The sequence below is a fragment of the Meleagris gallopavo genome, chromosome 1 (assembly GCF_905368555.1).
Source record: "Meleagris gallopavo chromosome 1, MGAL_WU_HG_1.1, whole genome shotgun sequence".
Taxonomy (NCBI): domain Eukaryota; kingdom Metazoa; phylum Chordata; class Aves; order Galliformes; family Phasianidae; genus Meleagris; species Meleagris gallopavo.
Genome location: NC_139404.1, coordinates 94,764,932 through 94,783,510, shown reverse-complemented (window position 1 = coordinate 94,783,510; position 18,579 = coordinate 94,764,932). Strand labels below are relative to the sequence as shown.

The following is an 18,579-nucleotide window of genomic DNA, read 5'->3' as shown; positions in this document are numbered from 1 at the left end:
AATTAATCACTGAATTGTATGAAAACAAGTGTCTCTAGTTGAAACATAACAGGAAATAATACTAATGCATTATTTTTTTTTTAAGTGGGGAGGTTTGTTCTCAACATATCACATCAGTACTGACACAGATGAGCAGTAATCAAACACCTGGATAGTTGGAAAAAGTGCCAACACAAGGAAGGAATTAATAACAGTACATGGCTATTTCTTTTACAGTCCGAACTCCTTAAACATACTGCAAGTTGAGCCAGCTTTTTAAACTGCAAGCAGCTATCCCTCTTAACCATTCTTACAGTAGAATTACTTAGTACAGCACACAGTGCATTGGGGTAGGTGAAAAAACACAGGTTTCTTTAATGCTTTCATGGATTACTTTGTTACAGGTCATGCACTTAGACATTCAGAAACCTTTGAATTATAGTGTATTACATTTTTAAAATTATTTATTTTTTAAATGAAGGTTACTCTGAAAGTAATGCTTCCCATTTCATGATATTGCCAATGAAGTCAGAGGCAGATGTTAGTGTTATGACAGTAGAGAGTTGAACCTTCCCACCAATATGCCATTCCATGTTGTTCCCATGTGACAGATGGCAGTAGAGGGGTAATCTGGCAGAATGGTGTCTGACATGGAAGTATGGATGAAGCAAATATGTGTCACTGAATTCCTCCACGTGGAAGCAATTATATTCATCGCTGCTGAATGCTTCTGGAGACCAACCAGTAGATGTGAGTGGCAGCCATAGCAGCAGGTCACCTCCGCTGGCATTATTTTTGGAGCAACCGATTTGATTATTCTAATTATTATTTCAATTACAGTTTTCAGACTAAGATTATGGCAAAAGTACAGAAACTTTTCCCAAGATACTCCAATACCACCATTTCATGAAGGCTACAGATTGCTCTCTCATTGCAGAAGGGAAACTTCCCTCTTTAAGAGCAAACTTAGATGTGCCAAAGAAATTGGTGATCTATTTAATCCAATAGGTAGATCAGCCAACTGGAAAGGACCTCAGAGATACTCCATAGACACCCTTACACTACTAACCACTGGAAGATGACTGTCTCATAAAGGAATGTAAGAGACAATTTTGCCCTCCACTGGCTAGAACTATCAATGGAAACCATGCCTGCCTCAGTTCTGTAAGAGGCCCTGTTTCACCCAGCGTAAAATCCCTTTATCAAATTTACCAATCCTGTTTGAAGTACAGTAATTGGTTTGGGATATCGCAGACTGGGAAGGTGGAAAACACATTGAGCAGGTGGGAACCAGCTATGCAGTGAAACATTATGTAGAAACATAAAAACTTCTCTGAAGAGATCAGGAAATCAACTGGTGATGTACTTAGCCTTACAGACTGCTAGAGCAGTGAATGTGCATGTGGAAAAAAAACAACTTTGACATTTCCATTCCCAGCAAGTGTTCTGCACTCACTCTGCAGATTACTGAAAACTCCCAAACACATCCACCTGATTTTTTTTTCTTTCTTTCTTTTTTTGGGAGAGGAAGGAGAGATGAGAATTCAGTGAATTGTAAAGGAAAGAAGGAAAAGGGGCAGGAAGGCAGGTAAATACTCAAGAAAACAAGGACACCAGAGAAGTACCACTTAAAGTAATTTTTCTTCTCACCTTTATGCAAAGCAGCACTGAAATTACATTGTTAGAATAAGCAGCTATATTGCAGTGTTCAAAACAATTCAAAATTTAAATTTATGCAGCATTCATTAACCACAGGCTTAGATGAAAGAAGTTGCTTCACAGAGGCAACATCAGGGTAAGAATTAGGGGTTTTAAATACTAAGTGGTTTACCAATTACTGTTTTAACAAACACTAACCTACTTATCTTTTTATTATTGTAAAGGTTTCCCTGCTCCCCATCCCCTAGTTATTTCCCACCTCTCAGCAGAAGTTCCCAACACCCCCTTTAGAGCGTGACCACACAACCCCTTCACTCAGATGAAGGGCAAGTAAGGGAAGTGAAAACCTTTAGTGGAAAGGGGAGGAAAGGATCAATCAACCTGCAAGCAGATCAGCTGTCAATGGAATTGAAAGGATATCCATGCAGAAACGGCTATAGGTGACTCCCTTCCTTCCTTCTGCATTAAGGCCATCTGTCCTCAAACTTTGTCACGCCTAAGGTTCCTAGCATCCCTATTGTTCCAGGCAAGACCAACTGTTTTGACCACATCATAACTTAGAGAAAGAGAAATCCTTCTGGTGAGGGACTAAGAATAAAGTCCCCCTCTGGTGTTTGTCTCTGTCTTTGTTACTGGCTTTACTTACAAGGCTAAATTAAAAAAAAAAACAAAAAAAAAAAACAAAAAAAAAAAAACAACCCTCCACAAACACTCATGACTTTCCTTTGTTTCTTTGTCCCCAAGAACTCAGCTGGAGTCAACATTACTAGGGAAAACGTCCTTATCCCAAGGCGAAAAAAAAAAAACCCACCACCAAAACAACAAACACATTCAGCATTTATTTGAAAGATACATGAGAAAATTAAAAAAAAAAAAAAAACAACCTCTGAAGACTGTTCCTTAACTTGGAACTAGGAATATCCCAGTCCAAAAGGGAGTTAGTACACTGTGTCTGAGGCCACGTATGAGGGAGGATTGGTACAGAAGACTTCAAGAGCAAACTGGGGAAAGGACTGCCCATTCCTGCTGCTTCTTCCATTAACTAAAGGCAACATAGAATCACAGAATGGACGGGGTTGAAAAGGACCACAGTGATCATCTAGTTTCAATCCCTGTGCTACGTGTAGGGTCACCAACCACAAGAGCAAGTCAAAGGTGGCACAACTGACATACTTTAGAGTGAACAGGGTTAGAGCTGCCCTCAAAAGAGAGAGAAATGCAAAGTTTTCCACGCTCAAAGCCACAGAGGTAAACCTAATACCTACCAGCAAAAATGTAATAGTTAAATTTATGATACCATCTAGAAACAGACATAAGTTATTGCATTCAGTGACATAATTAAGACTTAAAGCTTCAGGCACTGTACTTAAGGCTTTCAAAAACTTCATTCATTCATTTACTGACCAGGTGTCTCACACTACCACAGCTTTAATTACTCAAAGGGGTCCTCAGCGAACTTATAAAAATCAATTAAGGTTAGCTTGGGCACCGACTCGTACGTTAGGCGTAACGCGAGGTTTTGCTGTATTTAGTCATAGCTCACTTCAACACGTGACAAAAGGAGCTGCTGGGAGCGTGGAGGCACACTGCAGACAGATAGGTCTCGTCTCCTAAGAATAACAGGAAGCTTATGCAGAAAGGAAAACAAGAGCCAAGCACCGGATCCCCCCAGGACCGCTCCATTCGGATTAAGACACGCGCAAAACCCGGAGCGCTGCACTGAGCGCCTCACCGCGATGCGGCGGGACCCGGACCCGGTCTGAAGTCATTATACACGCTGCTCTATCGCATTCCTCAACACCACAATTTGATAGGGCGCTTAAAGAGAGAATCTACAGGCGAACGCAATCTGCTATCAACAATACCCTATTAGCACGGCCCTATCTTTAATCTAACAGGCACGATAAGATGCCCCAACACACATAAGCCCCGCTCAAACAGTGACTAATGACCATTAATCCTCTCTATCTCCACAGCCATCTCTCCTTCTCCCATTTATCACGCTGACACTCCACTTTACACACATGGATAAACTTTAACCGAGGAGGGAGGCGAAGCAGACCCCGTCCCGGCGGCGGCCCCTCGCATACGGTAACGGCGGCCGCGGGGCAGGGGTGCGATACCTGCGGCCGCTAGCCGCTCCGAGCCTCGGCCGAGCGGAACGAGCGGGAGGAGGGAGCCGCTTCCCGCCGCCCCCACCGACGGGGCGCGCCCAGCGGCCCTCCCCAGCCCACGCGCCGCGTCCCCACCCCCGGCTCCAGCCACCCCCGCGCCCCGCCGGCGGAGCCGGGACGGGAAGCGCGGAGAGGTCCGGTGCAGCCCGCTGCCCCCCGCCGCAGTCCCGCGTCCCCCGGCGGCGGTTACCTGAGGCGAGGCAGAGTAATCCACAAAGGTAAAAGTGAGCAAACTCCGCGACCATTGTCCTCAGGTGGCGCCTGCAGACAGTCTCATGCCAGAAGAGCCCCCACTTGTAATCCCACAGCGTCTCGACGCGAGCGAGGCTCCGTAATCCCGCGGCGCTCGGCACTGTCACACCCGGGTGCTGCGGGCGCACGCCGGCCCCGCTCTCCTCTCTCTCGGCCCGGGCGTTCCTCCGTGACACTTCCCAGGACCATCCACAGAGACGGCAGAACACAAAAGAGCCCTGCTTCCCCGCAGCCGCCGCTCACGAGTTGCTCCTCCGGCCCGAGACTTTGTTCGGTGCCCGGGACGCGCACAACAAAGAGACTCCGGGTGCGACGTGCACGTAGCGGCTCCCGCTGCCCTCCTTCCCGCGAGTCACTGAGCGCGGGGCTGGAGGCGGGCAGAGCGCGGCGGCGGAGCGGCGGCGGCCCCCGCTCCCATCACGGGGGAAGGCGGCGGGGCGGGAGCGTCGGGGGCCGCACTCACGCAGGGGAGCCCCGGCGGCAGCTCCCAGCCCTGCCCAGCATCGCCGCCGCCCCCTGCACGCGGGAACCACACGCACGCCCCCTCCCCAGCGCCGGAGGAGGGCACAAGAGGGGGACAAGTTAAGAAAGAAGGAAGCGAGAGGGAGCAAAACTTCTCCGGGCCGACGCCCCCACCCACCCTCGGTGCGGCGGGAGGAGGAGCGCTGCCCGCCTGCCCCTGAGCAAGCTGCTCAACTTTCTGCTGTCACGCTGAGCCTCCCCGGGCTTTCCCTCCCGGCCCCCGCAGCTCTGCTGCCACCACGGGACACCACGAAGGCGCCGCACCTACACGGCTCCGCACCCGGCGCAGCGCAGCCCGGCAACCCCCGCCCCGCCCCACGCAGCCCGCCCCGCCCCCGCAGAAGGTACGGCGCGGGGCGGTGCCGGCCCGCGGCGGGCGGCCGAGGTGCCCCAGGCAGGCATAAGCTGCCCCGGGCAGCGTCTCGGCGTGGTGTCGGGCTGCCTTCGGGCGGGGGACCGCGGTGTGAGGCGGGTGGGCAGCAGTCCTCGCAGAACTACTCCCACTCCAAACTCAAGCAAACGTATAAAACCCTTCAGGCGTCCAGGACACCAAAGGCTTGAAATAGCCTTGAGTTTGTTGAGGCCTCAATCATGAAAGCATGGTTTGCAATTGCTGGGAAATCCTGCAGGGTTACATGCCCTCATCCCAAGACAGCGTGGCCCCATGCTAGATAACACCTTTAGGGCCAAGGAGCCCTGCTTTCTCAACACAGCTTTCCTGATTATTTCCCTTCCCTTTCCCCTGCCATAATTATCAATTGCATTCTCAGGCAGCATAACAAATACAGGTCTATGTAGTCAGATAGAGCATGGCCTGGTATTCCCAATGGGGCAACGTGGCTGTGGCTTGTCAAATGATCCCTGGCAACAAGGCCTGGCTGTGCCACAGGCGTAGGCCAAACATCTGGCATAAGCCTTTTCAGATCGCTGTTCTACAAGTGGTGCAAGGCCAAGTCCTGCACAGAGGCCTGTGAGCTGCTCTACACCAAGATCAGCATGGTGTAGCCCCTATGGGCTTCATCTGGTGGCACAAGAGTTAGTGGTGGAGCAAGGAGGCTTAACGCCGTAGATGGAAAGGGGAGGCAGCCTGGAAGAAAGTCTGCTATCAGACAAGCCCAATATATGGCAGTACCATCACTTCACAGTAATCCTCCATGTATTTCAAGGATTGATTCATTAGGTTGCAAGGACTGAATGAGATGTAAAAAATAAATTTAATTTCCAAGAAAAATGTTGAAGATAATAACCCCATTACAAATGAGTCTTTTGTTGCAGCGGGATAATAAAACTCCAGAGAAAGAACCTTACTTTATTTCCCGTTGTAGGATTTATACGCATCCTCCATTGTTATCAACCAAACAGGTTCTGACGGTCGCAGCCTCCATCAATCACGTCACACTCATGACAGCATGCCATGAAGTTTGCCCTGTTTTACCTCCCTCACTGTGGCACAGGACTAAAAGTCCAACAAAAAAGGTTCTTGTGAGTACACTGAATCTATGTTAGTCTACTTTCCACAGTGAGCACCTCCCCTCTTCACAGGGATTTCTTCAAGCCATACCTCAGCAACAATATTTCCTTCAGCTCAAACACTGTCCTCACAATCATTCTGTGTGTTATGAAAGCCATCTTAAAAAGCACCTCCAGAATTAAAACACACAGCAAAAACATGGAGTAGGTCCTGGATAATCCCAGAACCCTAATGAGAAGTCTGAGATTTCGATGAATTCGTTTTTGTTTTGATTAAATAAATATGAGTCACATGCAGGGCTGAAAAGAAGTCTTAGGAGGTCATGTAATTCACCTCCCTGTTCCAAGGCAGGGTCAGATATGTAGACTCTAAACAGCAGAAGTATTTTAACCTCATTTATAAAAATTTCTGATGACTGGGATCTCATATCCTCTTCAAGTCTCTGTTCCAGTTCCTGTATAGACAGATTGCCTTGGTGCCCAGATTATATAGTCTCCAGGATGAAAAGAAAACAAGACCACCACAGATAAAATTCTGAGGGCACTTTTGTTACTCCTTCTGTAGTGATTCTACTATCAATGCTTGACAGGCTCACTTTTCTTGTGCTGGATTATATATTTTAATCTATTGCTTCTTTCAAAAAAGGCAAAACTGCGATTCTGCGAGCAGGTCACTCTACAAGGAGTTTACATATTCTGTGAATGTGCATACATTCAATTAATTGATGTATACATATATCCGTTTACTTGTATCATTTTTAGGTATTTAAATGAAGCTCTAAATACTCCACGTAATCTTAAAAAATCATTTAAGTTTATTTATATGATGTATGTACGAAATATCAACATAAATGAATCCATTTACTTTATATCTGGCTGTAAGCATATATGCTGTAGAGAAAAGGTAAATGAAATGTTTACTAATTCTCTACTCAAGATAAATCTATTTCCTTTATACTGGTGAAATAACAGGCTTCTAAATCCATGCACTCTTTTTCTCAGGTCATGCAAAAAATAGGGCAAATAATGCTGTACCAAAGTCTTGTATTCTGGATGTTAACTTTCTTTCAGATACAGTGGTATTCTAAATACAGAATCACAGAATCGCAGGGGTTGGAGGGGCCCCTGGAGGTCATTCAGTCCAACCCCCTGCTAAAGCAGGTTCCCTACGGTAGGTTACACAGGAAAGCACATGGGCAGGTTTTGAGTATCTCCAAAGAAGACTCCATAACCTCCTCTGGGCAGCCTGATTCAAAGCACTGTAATCCACAAGAGTGAATTAAAGCTCTGAAGCTTGGCTGACCTTAGTGTTTGATCATGAAGTGAGAGTAAAATAAAGCAGTTTAAGTGTTTTGTGCCTCAACTGCCCTATCTTGAACAGAGATGCAAGATAGTTGCTATTGCTGTAAGGAAATCTTTATCCTTTGAGATGTGCGAATCCATTGTGCATTAGGCACCCAGAGTGAAAGTACACCAGACATTCCAAAACTTGTTCTGTACTCTCTCAAATACTCCTCAGCATAATGGTTAGCTGTCAGTGTTTTCTTAATTCAGAAAAATTAATGGGAGTGGATATACACTGGTCTAATTATCTTTTTTAATTCTTTTAGATTGTAATAATATATAACAGCTGCACAGTTCAGTGAATCTCTTCAAATTGTAAGCCTACAAAACTTCATTAGAATATCTTATAAGTAATTGACATCTTTAATTCTGCAGATGTTCTTACAGAATGTGTGCTATTAGAGCATCCCTCTTGTCCTTGATGCTGAGCTGTATGTATATACATAGATATCTATAAAACTACATTCCATTTTAGAATTTATCAATGGATAATTTTGATCCCAAAAAGCACAGAGAGAATTACCTCATTTCTTCTGACAAAGTCATGTATTTAAGTGGATTTTAAAAACACAGGTAAATTCTGTGACTTTAGAAAATAAAATGTATGCATTTGATTGTACAATTACATCCATCTACTGCATTCACTGCAGTGAAATATTAGCTCTGATTTCCAGCATTTAACAATTTTATTTAAATTTCTTACAGCACTGAATATATAACAGTTGACGGGCTGGATTTTTAGTTTAATATTTATGTTGTTACAAAACCTCATCCATATTTCAGACTTATATAGATACATATGAGGGCTGCTCCAAAAGTAATGCCTCCTATATTATTCTGTTGGCCTACAATGCCATAGGCAGATGTTGGTAATATGGCAGTAGGGGTTGGGCCTTCCTGACAATATTCCATTAGTTTGTTGCCATGTGACAAATGGCAGCAGAAGGGCAGTACCCCTGTGCAGAAATTTACATATTCTGCCTGTGTTTGAGACACTGAACTCTGACTGGAAAAGCTCTAAGAAAAGGTTCCCTAGAAATGATAGTTGTGATTCAGCAGATGGCACTCTTTCCTCAAACTGACTGAAATCAGAGCTGCCTCTGATTCTCTCACAAGAGAGAATGTGCTTTTAGAGATTATTTATTCCACATTACTCAGAAGAACTTGAATTTTTGTAACTTCTTAAGATCCCAGCTTGCTTTTCCTAAAGGCATCATACATACATCTTGTCTTGGTTGTGATATGGAGCCAACTTCACCCTCTCTACAAAAACCTCTTTGAACTTCAAGTGACTCTTACCTTCCTGGTCTTAAAACTACCACATTGCCTTCCAGTTATCTCCATGAGCTAACTGCCAGGAATACTTCTGTGAGTGCGTGTGTACATTATACAATCACATCTGCACATGTATACATATATACACACAAAATTTATCATTCTAAGCATTCTGAGGCTGGCAACAAGTATGACATTATTTTATATGGTACAATTAAGCTTTCACAGAGAGCTAGTTCAGATAAGAGTGTGTTCTTAGTTGACCATTAGATTATTGTAAAGATGTCTGTACAAATTATTCTATTTTCACAGTGTTTGGGGTTTTTTTTTCAAGATTTTAATGGTACCTGGTTCAAGGCTTTGGGTCTGTTTTCATATGATCAAGCTATAGATTCAGGAATCTCACAAAAGCAGCCAATGCTGTGTGTTTTTCCATTTACCTACAGTAACTCATTTCACTCATAGTAATTCATGTAATTCCATGTGTATTTTCCTTTTCCCCTTTTTTTTTTTTTCTCTCTCTCTTTTTTTTTCCCAGTTAATCTCTTGAAAGCCTGCAGTTGCTGTATAATAAATTGGGATTATTAATATGTGTGACAAAAAATGTGACTTCCATCTCAGTATCAGTCAATTTATATCTCTTTCTTGACCTGAATGGTCACTGTTTAAACATGATATACAAAGAAATAACTTCTTGCATTTGATTGTTAAGACCTTAAGATGATTTATCTTTTATTTATATTAATTTGGATATGCAGCTCCTATTTCTTTCATGCTGCACTTGATTGCACAATTAGCGAATTCAGACTTCAGACTGAACTACACTGGGTCAGTACACCACTTAGAACAGTACTCATGGCTATTGCTGAGTTAGGAATACCAGCAATAAGATTTAAGGTTTTATTTGCTATGTTGAATTCATGGGTAGAGACTCTAAATATGCTCAAGCCTCATTATTCTAGGTGTATAAAAACAACATGACAAAAGATCCTTTCTTCAAAGGATTTATAAAGCATTGCTATCAACATAAAGGAATACAAGAAAAAATCACCATTGGCATAAACACGCAATATTCCATTGATGTTTATTCTTTAATACTTTTTTATATTAAGGGTGTATGTGGCTTTTTATTTCTGTTAGAAAGGTGCTAGAGCACATCCCCAGTGGAAAAAAAAAAATCACTAAAGCTACATTCTTTCTGTTCCTCCAGTAAGAAATGCTAAAGGCGTATTTTCTATTCAGCCTACTCAGCACACCAGCTCAAATGTCTTTTAAAATTATTATAATTATAGGAAATAATATGTACTGTTCTTCTATGGCTTTGTTTTTGATAATGATAAAATGCTAATCAGCTTAATATGTAATTTATATACAGACAACACAGTATTTATTTCAAAACCAGTGTTATCTCTGATATTACTGAACAAAGACAGACCTGTCCCTGAAATCTCAGTACTTGGTTTAGGTATTTAACGCATGAGCTATTCAGTACTCACTGTCTCCTTGTTTCTATACAGAATGTAGGAAGAGTCTGAGGGTGTCACCTAGTGGATCATTCAGATCGCCTATAAGAGAGCTAGCAAGCAGACCCATCCAAATGGCATTGAATGAACTATCAAACTGAAAGAGAAATTATTCTTTTTTTTTTTTTTTTTAAATGCACTTAATTACTCTATAAATTGTGAAGGCTTCAACAGAGCGTTATTGTTCTGTAATATCTGCCTTTGGGTTCCTGTTTATGTCACAGAATCTGCTGGCACCAAAAAGGGCAGTAAGAATGGTGCATCTAAAATTCTGAAGAGAAAATTACCCATGTTCCTGGCTCAGAGGAAGGGTTTGATATTACCACACATGACTGTTTTAAATGAGTTGCACCAAACTTTTGTTTAAGATTACAAAGAAGTGGAAGAAATGATATACAGAGCCTGTAGGTTCCTTCAATTATATTTTGAAAGAAGGAATTATTCCATGGTTTTCAACAGGCCATCAAAAAAGTTTTTTTGCACGTATTAGCTCAGGATTGCTGTATGCATTTATAATTCAGGAATAGTTAAGGTTAACCTTAGCAATCTGGAGATGAAAAGGATTACATAAACTATCCATCTTATTTCTTTGATTGAATTACTGCACATATTTAAAGCAGACGCCACTTAAAGCTGAATACCTGCAGTGAATTAACTCAGTCAAATGCAAAGCAGATACCCAAGCCAGCTCACACAGTACAATTTTCAATTGCATGTTGAAATTTAAAATAACCAGCATACAGTTCGTAATTGCATGATGAAAGCCTATCTGATCCCATATATTTAACCTCTTTTAATTAAAAAAAAATGCTTACTATAGTTTTAATATTATGTTCTGCCCCTGAGTGGAGGAAGGGAAAAAGTAAGGACTACAAATGATAGAGACATCCAATATTAATGCCTAGAGCATATATTTTATTACACCCTCTGAATTTTTTCAGTGTGCCCTGTGTGACTAGAATGGGTAGAGGAGAAACAAGTCTTTGCCCTAAGCTGATGTGCTTATTTGCTGGTGTCAGAAGTGCACGCTACCCGTCAGTAGGCACAGTATGCTACTGGAAGGAGCAGCAAAAATCTTATGCCAGCAGTATGCTTCGCTTGAAGTGGTAATATGTCTGTTTTAATGAACAAGTGGAAGTGCCATCCTCTACATGTAAGAGCTTGCCCAGTCTTAGCCTTCTCTGCACATTCAGAATACATACAACAATCTATTGTTATTTGCGGAAAACCATAGGTGAAATATTAAAGAAAAGATACAAACACTTCATCAATCCTTATCCATATCAAAAGCTCTTAAAAATACTGTGAAAACATGTATAATTTAGTTTGATTACCAAACCAAAAATGTACGAAGATGTATTAAATGTGTTTAGGTAAAACCAAACTGCATGAAGTAAGAAATACAGAAGAAAAAAAAAAAAAAAAAAAAAAAAAAAGGAACACAGATTATTTAAAACAGAGAGCACAGTTCTGTGTAGCAGAAGCATCTGATTCTGCTAGACAATAAAAGTCTTCTCACCACTAGAAATTTTCGTCCTCTTTGGGATCTGGAATTACTTTCAGGTTTTCCTTCTACTTTTTTTCTCCCCCTCAAAATTGTTGTTCTAACTCTTATTGGACTCTGGTAAGAAAGGCCCATGTCAAATGTGTTACAAAGTTCAGCTGAAGACAGTGCTAAACCATAGAATCTGCAGGGCAAATAAGGTTTGCTGCTGAGGGAGAGGATGCTGTCAGTGAGACTTATATACCCACGAACACAGTAGGCTGTTTTCTTTTAAAAGAGTTCCTTCCAGCTTTGTGCAGGAAACAGCAGTACCAGGCTCCCATACTGCATGCATCTCCTCACAGAAGGTCAGGCTGCCTTCAGAATTAAAAAGAAACAACAACCAAAAACTACCTTGAGGAAAGGCCTTGGGCCCCAGCTAAATATTTCATTAAAAAGAAAACTGGTCTTGCATGTGTTCTCCTTAAAACCTCCCAAAGGACAAATCTGTCAGGGTATGTCTACATAGTTAGTAGCATCCAATAACACAACTATTCCTCCCACTCTCTGAGACGGCCTGACACGAGCCAGCTCCAATCCAGAAGCTGAGTAAATATGCTATCATAGTGCCAAGGCTGAGCTAACACAGGTTGTGTCTCAACAGGCCTTATTAACTCAGGCTCATTACTGTAATAACACAGCTACATGGCTGCTGCGCTGCAGCTGGCTCTGTGTGCCTGGCTCTCAGTGTGCAAGGAGCAAGCACTTAAGTATCTGTTCCTGACTGTGTAGACATGCCGTCAGTGTGTTCCTCCTCTTCTTCCCGGAGATTTTGTCATTTAATATAAAGCCAGCAGCTGCTCCCCTCTCTCTCTCTCTCTCTCTCTCTCTCAAAAAAAAAAAAAAAAAAAAAAAGCAAAAAAAAAAAAAAAAGTGTACTAGCATAAAAGAAAAGGACATTTGAAAATTAGTAATTTTGTGAAAGGTTGTGGAAGGCTGACTGCCTCTTGCAAATCAGTGCCATTTCTGCCATGCCATAATGGAGCCTTCCAGAGTAGACAGCATGATGGTAAGCGAGGATCACATGTGTAAATTCCGGTTTTCTCTCTTCTCACCTCTTCACAGAGAAGATACATACAAGAGTAAATTACACAGTTACCATTGGTAGAGGAATAAAAATGCAGCCGTCTCCTAAAAGAAAAGCTGAAAACTTTCCCTTCTCTTTTATGTAAATGAACAAGTTTTGTATTTCCCAAGTTATTACCGAGTAGACACAATTTATCTGCATTTACCCTCAGCTATACTGTTGGGAAAACATTCTACTTTTAGCTCAAGGGCACCATCAGAGCTGCACGGACTCATAGCTAACCTCAGAGAATACAACAAAAATGGAAAAATATGCTTTTTAAATCTTAAGACTTGAAGGGGGCAGCAACAGAATAGTATTTCAAAAAGCAATATCAGACTGAATAAATACTCATACCAAAGGAAGTCCCAGGTGAAATTATTATAGACCACAACAGGGGAGAATGTTACCAGGGATCTACTCCTTCCACCTACAATCCCTGTAGTATTTCTTAAGTAGGTAAACAAAAGAGCAACAGCAAGCCATTGGTGTTACAAACGTTTGCAATACTGAAACATTGCATACTGCCACGAAAATGTGGCACTACTGAGGGACCCTTTCTTAGCTATGGGGATGGGAAACTATTCACATGAGAAGTTTGAGAGGTTATGTTCACACATACAGTTGGTTCTCTTTACTGATTTTTTTTTTTTAAATTTAAATTTGCTTCCCAAATTTTAAGAAAGTAGGTCATGTTTATTCTTTATGTCAGTTTTTGGTACGCGGTACTGCTTGTATTTGTATCTTGATTTAAAGAAACATACAAGGTTTACAAGATTTGAGATCTGTGATTACAATGGGAATATCTTTCCAGTAATTTCATCAACATTATTTTAGAGTCCACACATCTTTCAGTAAAATCCTTATCAAAACTCCCATGTAATTTTGTCTGTTCTTTTCTGGATGGTTTCCAAAAAGTAATGCTGTATTTTTTATTGTGAATTACACTGTAATGCCCTCTGCTGGTAGTAAGTTGGTAAAAGTCAACTTTAGATTTCCTTTTTAGGTGATTTAGAGTTCTAAGACTGCTAAAGACAGAGGCTTCAAGCCACCATAAACTTCTACCAGTGCACCGTAAAGGGATTCTATGTAAAAGCAACCATATTGATTTTAAACAATACCAAACTTTTTACAATGTTCTCAAGAAGTTTCAAGATTTCTCAAGCAAGAATATTTGCTGAAGTCACAAATTCTATGAAAAATTCCAGGGCTAAAGGATGAAACAACTGAAAGTACCAACAGATGTCCATTTAACTTCAAGAAGTTAATTCTGAGTCAGGAAATCAAGACTATAAAGATTTTAACAGCGTAGTCATATTAGATTTTCAGTATTTCAGATGGAACTCTAAAGCTCTTGGCCTACATTTTATCCAGCCAGTACATGACAGTAACTACAGAATGAAGCCACTGTTAAAGCAGTATACACTAGGACTTAAGTGATACTCTTGGTCAGTATTTTTAGTAGTTTTTTTAGTTTAGGCAGTTAAGTGTACATGTAGTGAAATATCTGTTAGGGAATGAAGAGAAGGAAATATTGAATATCAGCCTGAGACTTTTTCTGCCCAGCTTGCTGAGGTCTTAGTGAAAGCTTAGTGAGATGGTACCCATTCCCAAGGAGTTAATTAACACTTTTCAGGAATAAATATCAAACACACCAACATCTTCCATACCACAGAATTTACCAAATAACAATTTTAAAAGTACCATGCCATGTTTCACAGCTGCTTTCTTAGAATTCTTAGAATTGCCATAAATAGGCAAAGTACTGATAAAAAAGTAGGTTTTGGATATTTTTGTTGGTTTTGTCATTCAGTTTTCTCTGAGCACAGGGCAAAAATTATAAACATGGCCCAAATTTGACTTCTTGGAAACATGAATGAGAGATTCAAATGTGCTTTGATGGGGGGAGCGGAGGGGGCTCAACTGCTTTCAAAAGATCTCCCCTTGGTATTCTTGAAAATCCCACCCTTAAACCTTTATTAAGAATCTCTTGAAAGAGGTTTTTGCTCAAAGCCATAAATCTTCCCATCAGATATGCAGGGAAAGTCACCAATTAACAAGAGACATGAAGGATTTTCTTGATTACAATATGGACATACATTTCCCTGGAGAGCTGCTTTTGTTCAAAGCCAGCCTATCTTCTCCATATTTGAGCACAGAGTATTTTTGACAATAAAAAAGAGCATATTTTATTGCAAGAGAAGTATGAGTTGAGTTTGAATAATCTAAAATGTTTTCACAAGACAAATTTTGAATTGACACATGATATCGTATTGTTTTGACACATCATTTCAGATGGCTAAAACTTTTGACAAAATGGCATTGGATTCAAATGATAAATGAAAAGTTGAGGTGGTAATAAACATTTTAAAGCCAAACATTAGCATTTTAGACAACTGTGTAGATTTAGGCTAATCCGTAGAGAATTGTAGATTTCTGTATCTGCTGCACCTTCTGTGTCCAAAGATCTTGAGGTGACAACCCACTACCTGAGAGTAGTTCCCATACCGGAAAAATTAAGGAACATTTCATTTGTATTTATGGAAAAAAAAAAACAGATAAATAGCTTTTTAGTGTTTCTGCCAAACTCTTCACAAGTTTAGGAGAACGTATAAAATAGATCTCTATTTTTAAAATCAGGTACAAGCTTCTTGAGCAGATATTTACAAACATTACTATTATTGTTGTTATTGCTGTTATTATTAAAAACAACCTATTTGGCAATAGGCATATTACCTAATTTACCAATAAAATATTTGATGATTACATGGTACTGAATAACCAAGGAAAGAAGTGAAAGCTTCATTTCTTGATTCCTGTAAAGAAGATAGAATGCTTTTCTGGAAGCCTTAAGCAGAGAAAAGTGTGTGTCATAGAGCCCAACACAGGGGTTAAATTAATGAAATTCGAATGTCTTTTATAAATTTATACTTGTTGATCAAGTGGTCTTTTCTATCTGACATGCTACAAATCATGCAACTGATACTAAATAATATTTTAGGTAGGAGATGAGCATCAATATTTTAAAGATTTTATATATTTCAACTAAATTAAAACATTTTCTTTGTGACTGCAAGTACAACCATGCCACAGCTTGCAAAAGATTATTCTATTGACAAAAATGAACATAGATCCAAAATGTGATAGTCCATACCCACAAAATGGGAAAGAGTTCTCGCTTTCATACCTCTTCCATTTATAGACTTGTGCTCATGTTCCTAATTACAAGAGTTAAGGGAATTTTCATATCTTTCAGTTGATTACGGGTATTTAACAATTAATGAAATATGTACCACAGTTGTACTAAATACAACTACATGTTGCTCAGTAAGGCTGCCTATAAAGTGAAACAAATACACCTCCTCAAATGTTTCCATACAATAAGGAATTAAAGGTTCTCTAGTATAGAGTACACAGAATAAATCACATAAAATAAAGGCAAGATACTAACAGCCCAATTTCATGCAGAATTCCAACTCCTGAAAGGTTTGAAGCCTCAGGCACTTCAAATTCACTGTTCTCATTCAGAGAAATGATTTGCAGGCCTAAATGAATATTTTACTATTTTTTTCTTTGAGTCAAATGATCCATCTGCTTACTAAAACAATTCACTGCAAAGCCAAAGAGGTCATTTCAGAGTAAAGCCTCCATCTTAGCAAACGGTAAACCAAACAGAGTGTCAGGTTGAACTATTTGAAGTAGAAAGTGACATCAGATAATGTTTGATGATGTTCAGATTCTATGATCTCTGTGCTCCAGCACTTTTAAGACTGGTAAAAAAAAAAAAAGAATCATGTTCACGAAGATATAATATTTAAAAAGTTTTACATTTCTATTTTATTATCCTAGTTTTATGTTGTCTATTAATGTTAATAACAAACTATGTACGTAAAAATGTATACACTGCCCTACTTACTAAACAGCATGCTGCTACACCATCACACAAAGAAGCTTTTGTCACTAGGCTATGAATTTGTAAGTTAAATCATAGAAATGGGCACTCCAGAGAATGTTTCTTGTCTTCTCCCATTTTAGAATGACAGATTCCTTTCATTTTAAATTATTAATTTGCAAGAAAGTTGGAATGTTTTGATGTGGAGCTTGGTGGAAAGAGAAAAGAGTAAAACCAGGATAAAATATGTCACTATGGAATCAGCACATGGATTAGGAAAATACTTGAAACCAAACTAAACCATATCACCTGAATTTGGCAGTAATTTCAGTGGTGTTATATTTAAAATACTGCTTCTATTCAAATCAAAGAAAACTTCCCATAAAAAGATTATATTTTCAAAAATGAAATATAGTTTTGTATCTATAAAATAGAAGTTGTCATTACAGAGAAATCAACTCCTCAAGTGCTATCACTATTCACAAAAATCAGCAGAATGCATATAGAACAAGAGCTGTTTTCAGTGAGATGATTCCCCTTCTCTTTTTCCTTCTCCATGCTCTGGAAACAGACAGGTGGAAATGCTTTACTAAGGAATGTGAAGATAGTACTGTCTAGTGGAGGAAACTGAGTTAAGCAAAAACCCCCACTATTGACAGTACTGTGTATGCTCTTCTAATTTCCAAATTTTTCAGATGAGTAAGAGTGCAGCAGTGTTTACTGATGCAAACAGAGTTTACTGATGTTTTTCCAACATCATATATTGCACAGATCTGCAGAACCCTGGCCTCAAAAGGGAGTCTGTTCTGTTAAACCCAGATTTCTTTCCCTTGAACCTAAATATCAGAGATTAAGAAAAGTCATAGATCATTTTTTTACTCACATTGTTTTACAAACGTTAAAAAAAAAAAAAAAAATCCAAAGCAAACATTCATAGAACATTTTCTTTCCTGCACTAATGACTTCTTTCTACCTTATCAGAAATATTGTCTCACAGAAGGCCAGCTGTCTAAGAGTTAGTTCTGTTCCTGTTCCATCTGCAGCCAACTCAGAAAAATAGGCAGCTTCAAAGATTTTTTAATGCATGCATCTTCTACAGTCATCTATTTCTGCCCAATTGCTGCAGAGAGACAGTTGGTTTAGACTTGACCAATGAAATTTTTATACACAAGAAATTAGGCAAGATAAATTCAACCTTTATATGTAATACTAAGTGTCCACTTGTGTGGAGGACCTTGTTCTACTTGGAAAAGCTGTTCACATAAAGCCATCTTCAATACCTAATTTTAGATATGCTTAATACACATCTTTATGTTAGGAGACTCTGCTGTGGACTAAGTCTGTGGAAAAGCAGTGAAACATCTATTAGCTCTAAATCTAAATGGCTTGGATGAATCATCAGTCATCTGACTGAAACATCAAGCAGTTTCTTTGATTATGTTCATGAAATATTCTAAATCAGTTATTTCCACATTAAAAATGATTTTTTTTTAAGTGTCTCTAAGGAAAGGATAGACTAACTCCTCTACATTTTCTTGTTGCTCCTTTATATTACTCCTACTCAGGTTGTCCTGTTCAAGAACTATACGTGTGCAACTGTTGAGCAGTTTTGCAGTACAAATGGAAATTGTTTGATCCATAGTAAAGGACTTCCATTTAGTTTTATATGCACACAATGTGTGCACTCTCTTTGTCACCTTTGTCTTTCAGCCATTTTTGTATTTCAGAAAGAAACCATAATGAACTCTCTTTTCAGTAAAGATCTTGTCCTCAAATTCATACTAAAGGTCTCAACTTCCTCATAAGTTCCCTTTGAACAAAATGCTCAGACTTGCTTTAAGGTGGCTGTCTCCTTGATGTTGAACATCAAAATAGTCTAT

General features: G+C 40.0%; 1 protein-coding gene across 5 annotated transcripts in view; it reads right to left on the bottom strand.

The window, feature by feature from the left end:
- ROBO1 (roundabout guidance receptor 1) overlaps positions 1–18,579 on the bottom strand; it is a 693,687-nt gene that overhangs the window by 297,528 nt on the left and 377,580 nt on the right. Inside the window, exon 1 of one of the 5 annotated variants that reach the window (XM_085241042.1) lies at positions 4,003–4,657. The exons of the other annotated variants lie outside the window; for them this stretch is intronic. Coding sequence (XP_085097168.1) covers positions 4,003–4,057 — 55 coding nt within the window. The 5' untranslated portion in view covers positions 4,058–4,657. Of the gene's footprint in view, positions 1–4,002; positions 4,658–18,579 lie in introns of those variants that run through there. 5 annotated transcript variants of the gene reach the window in all.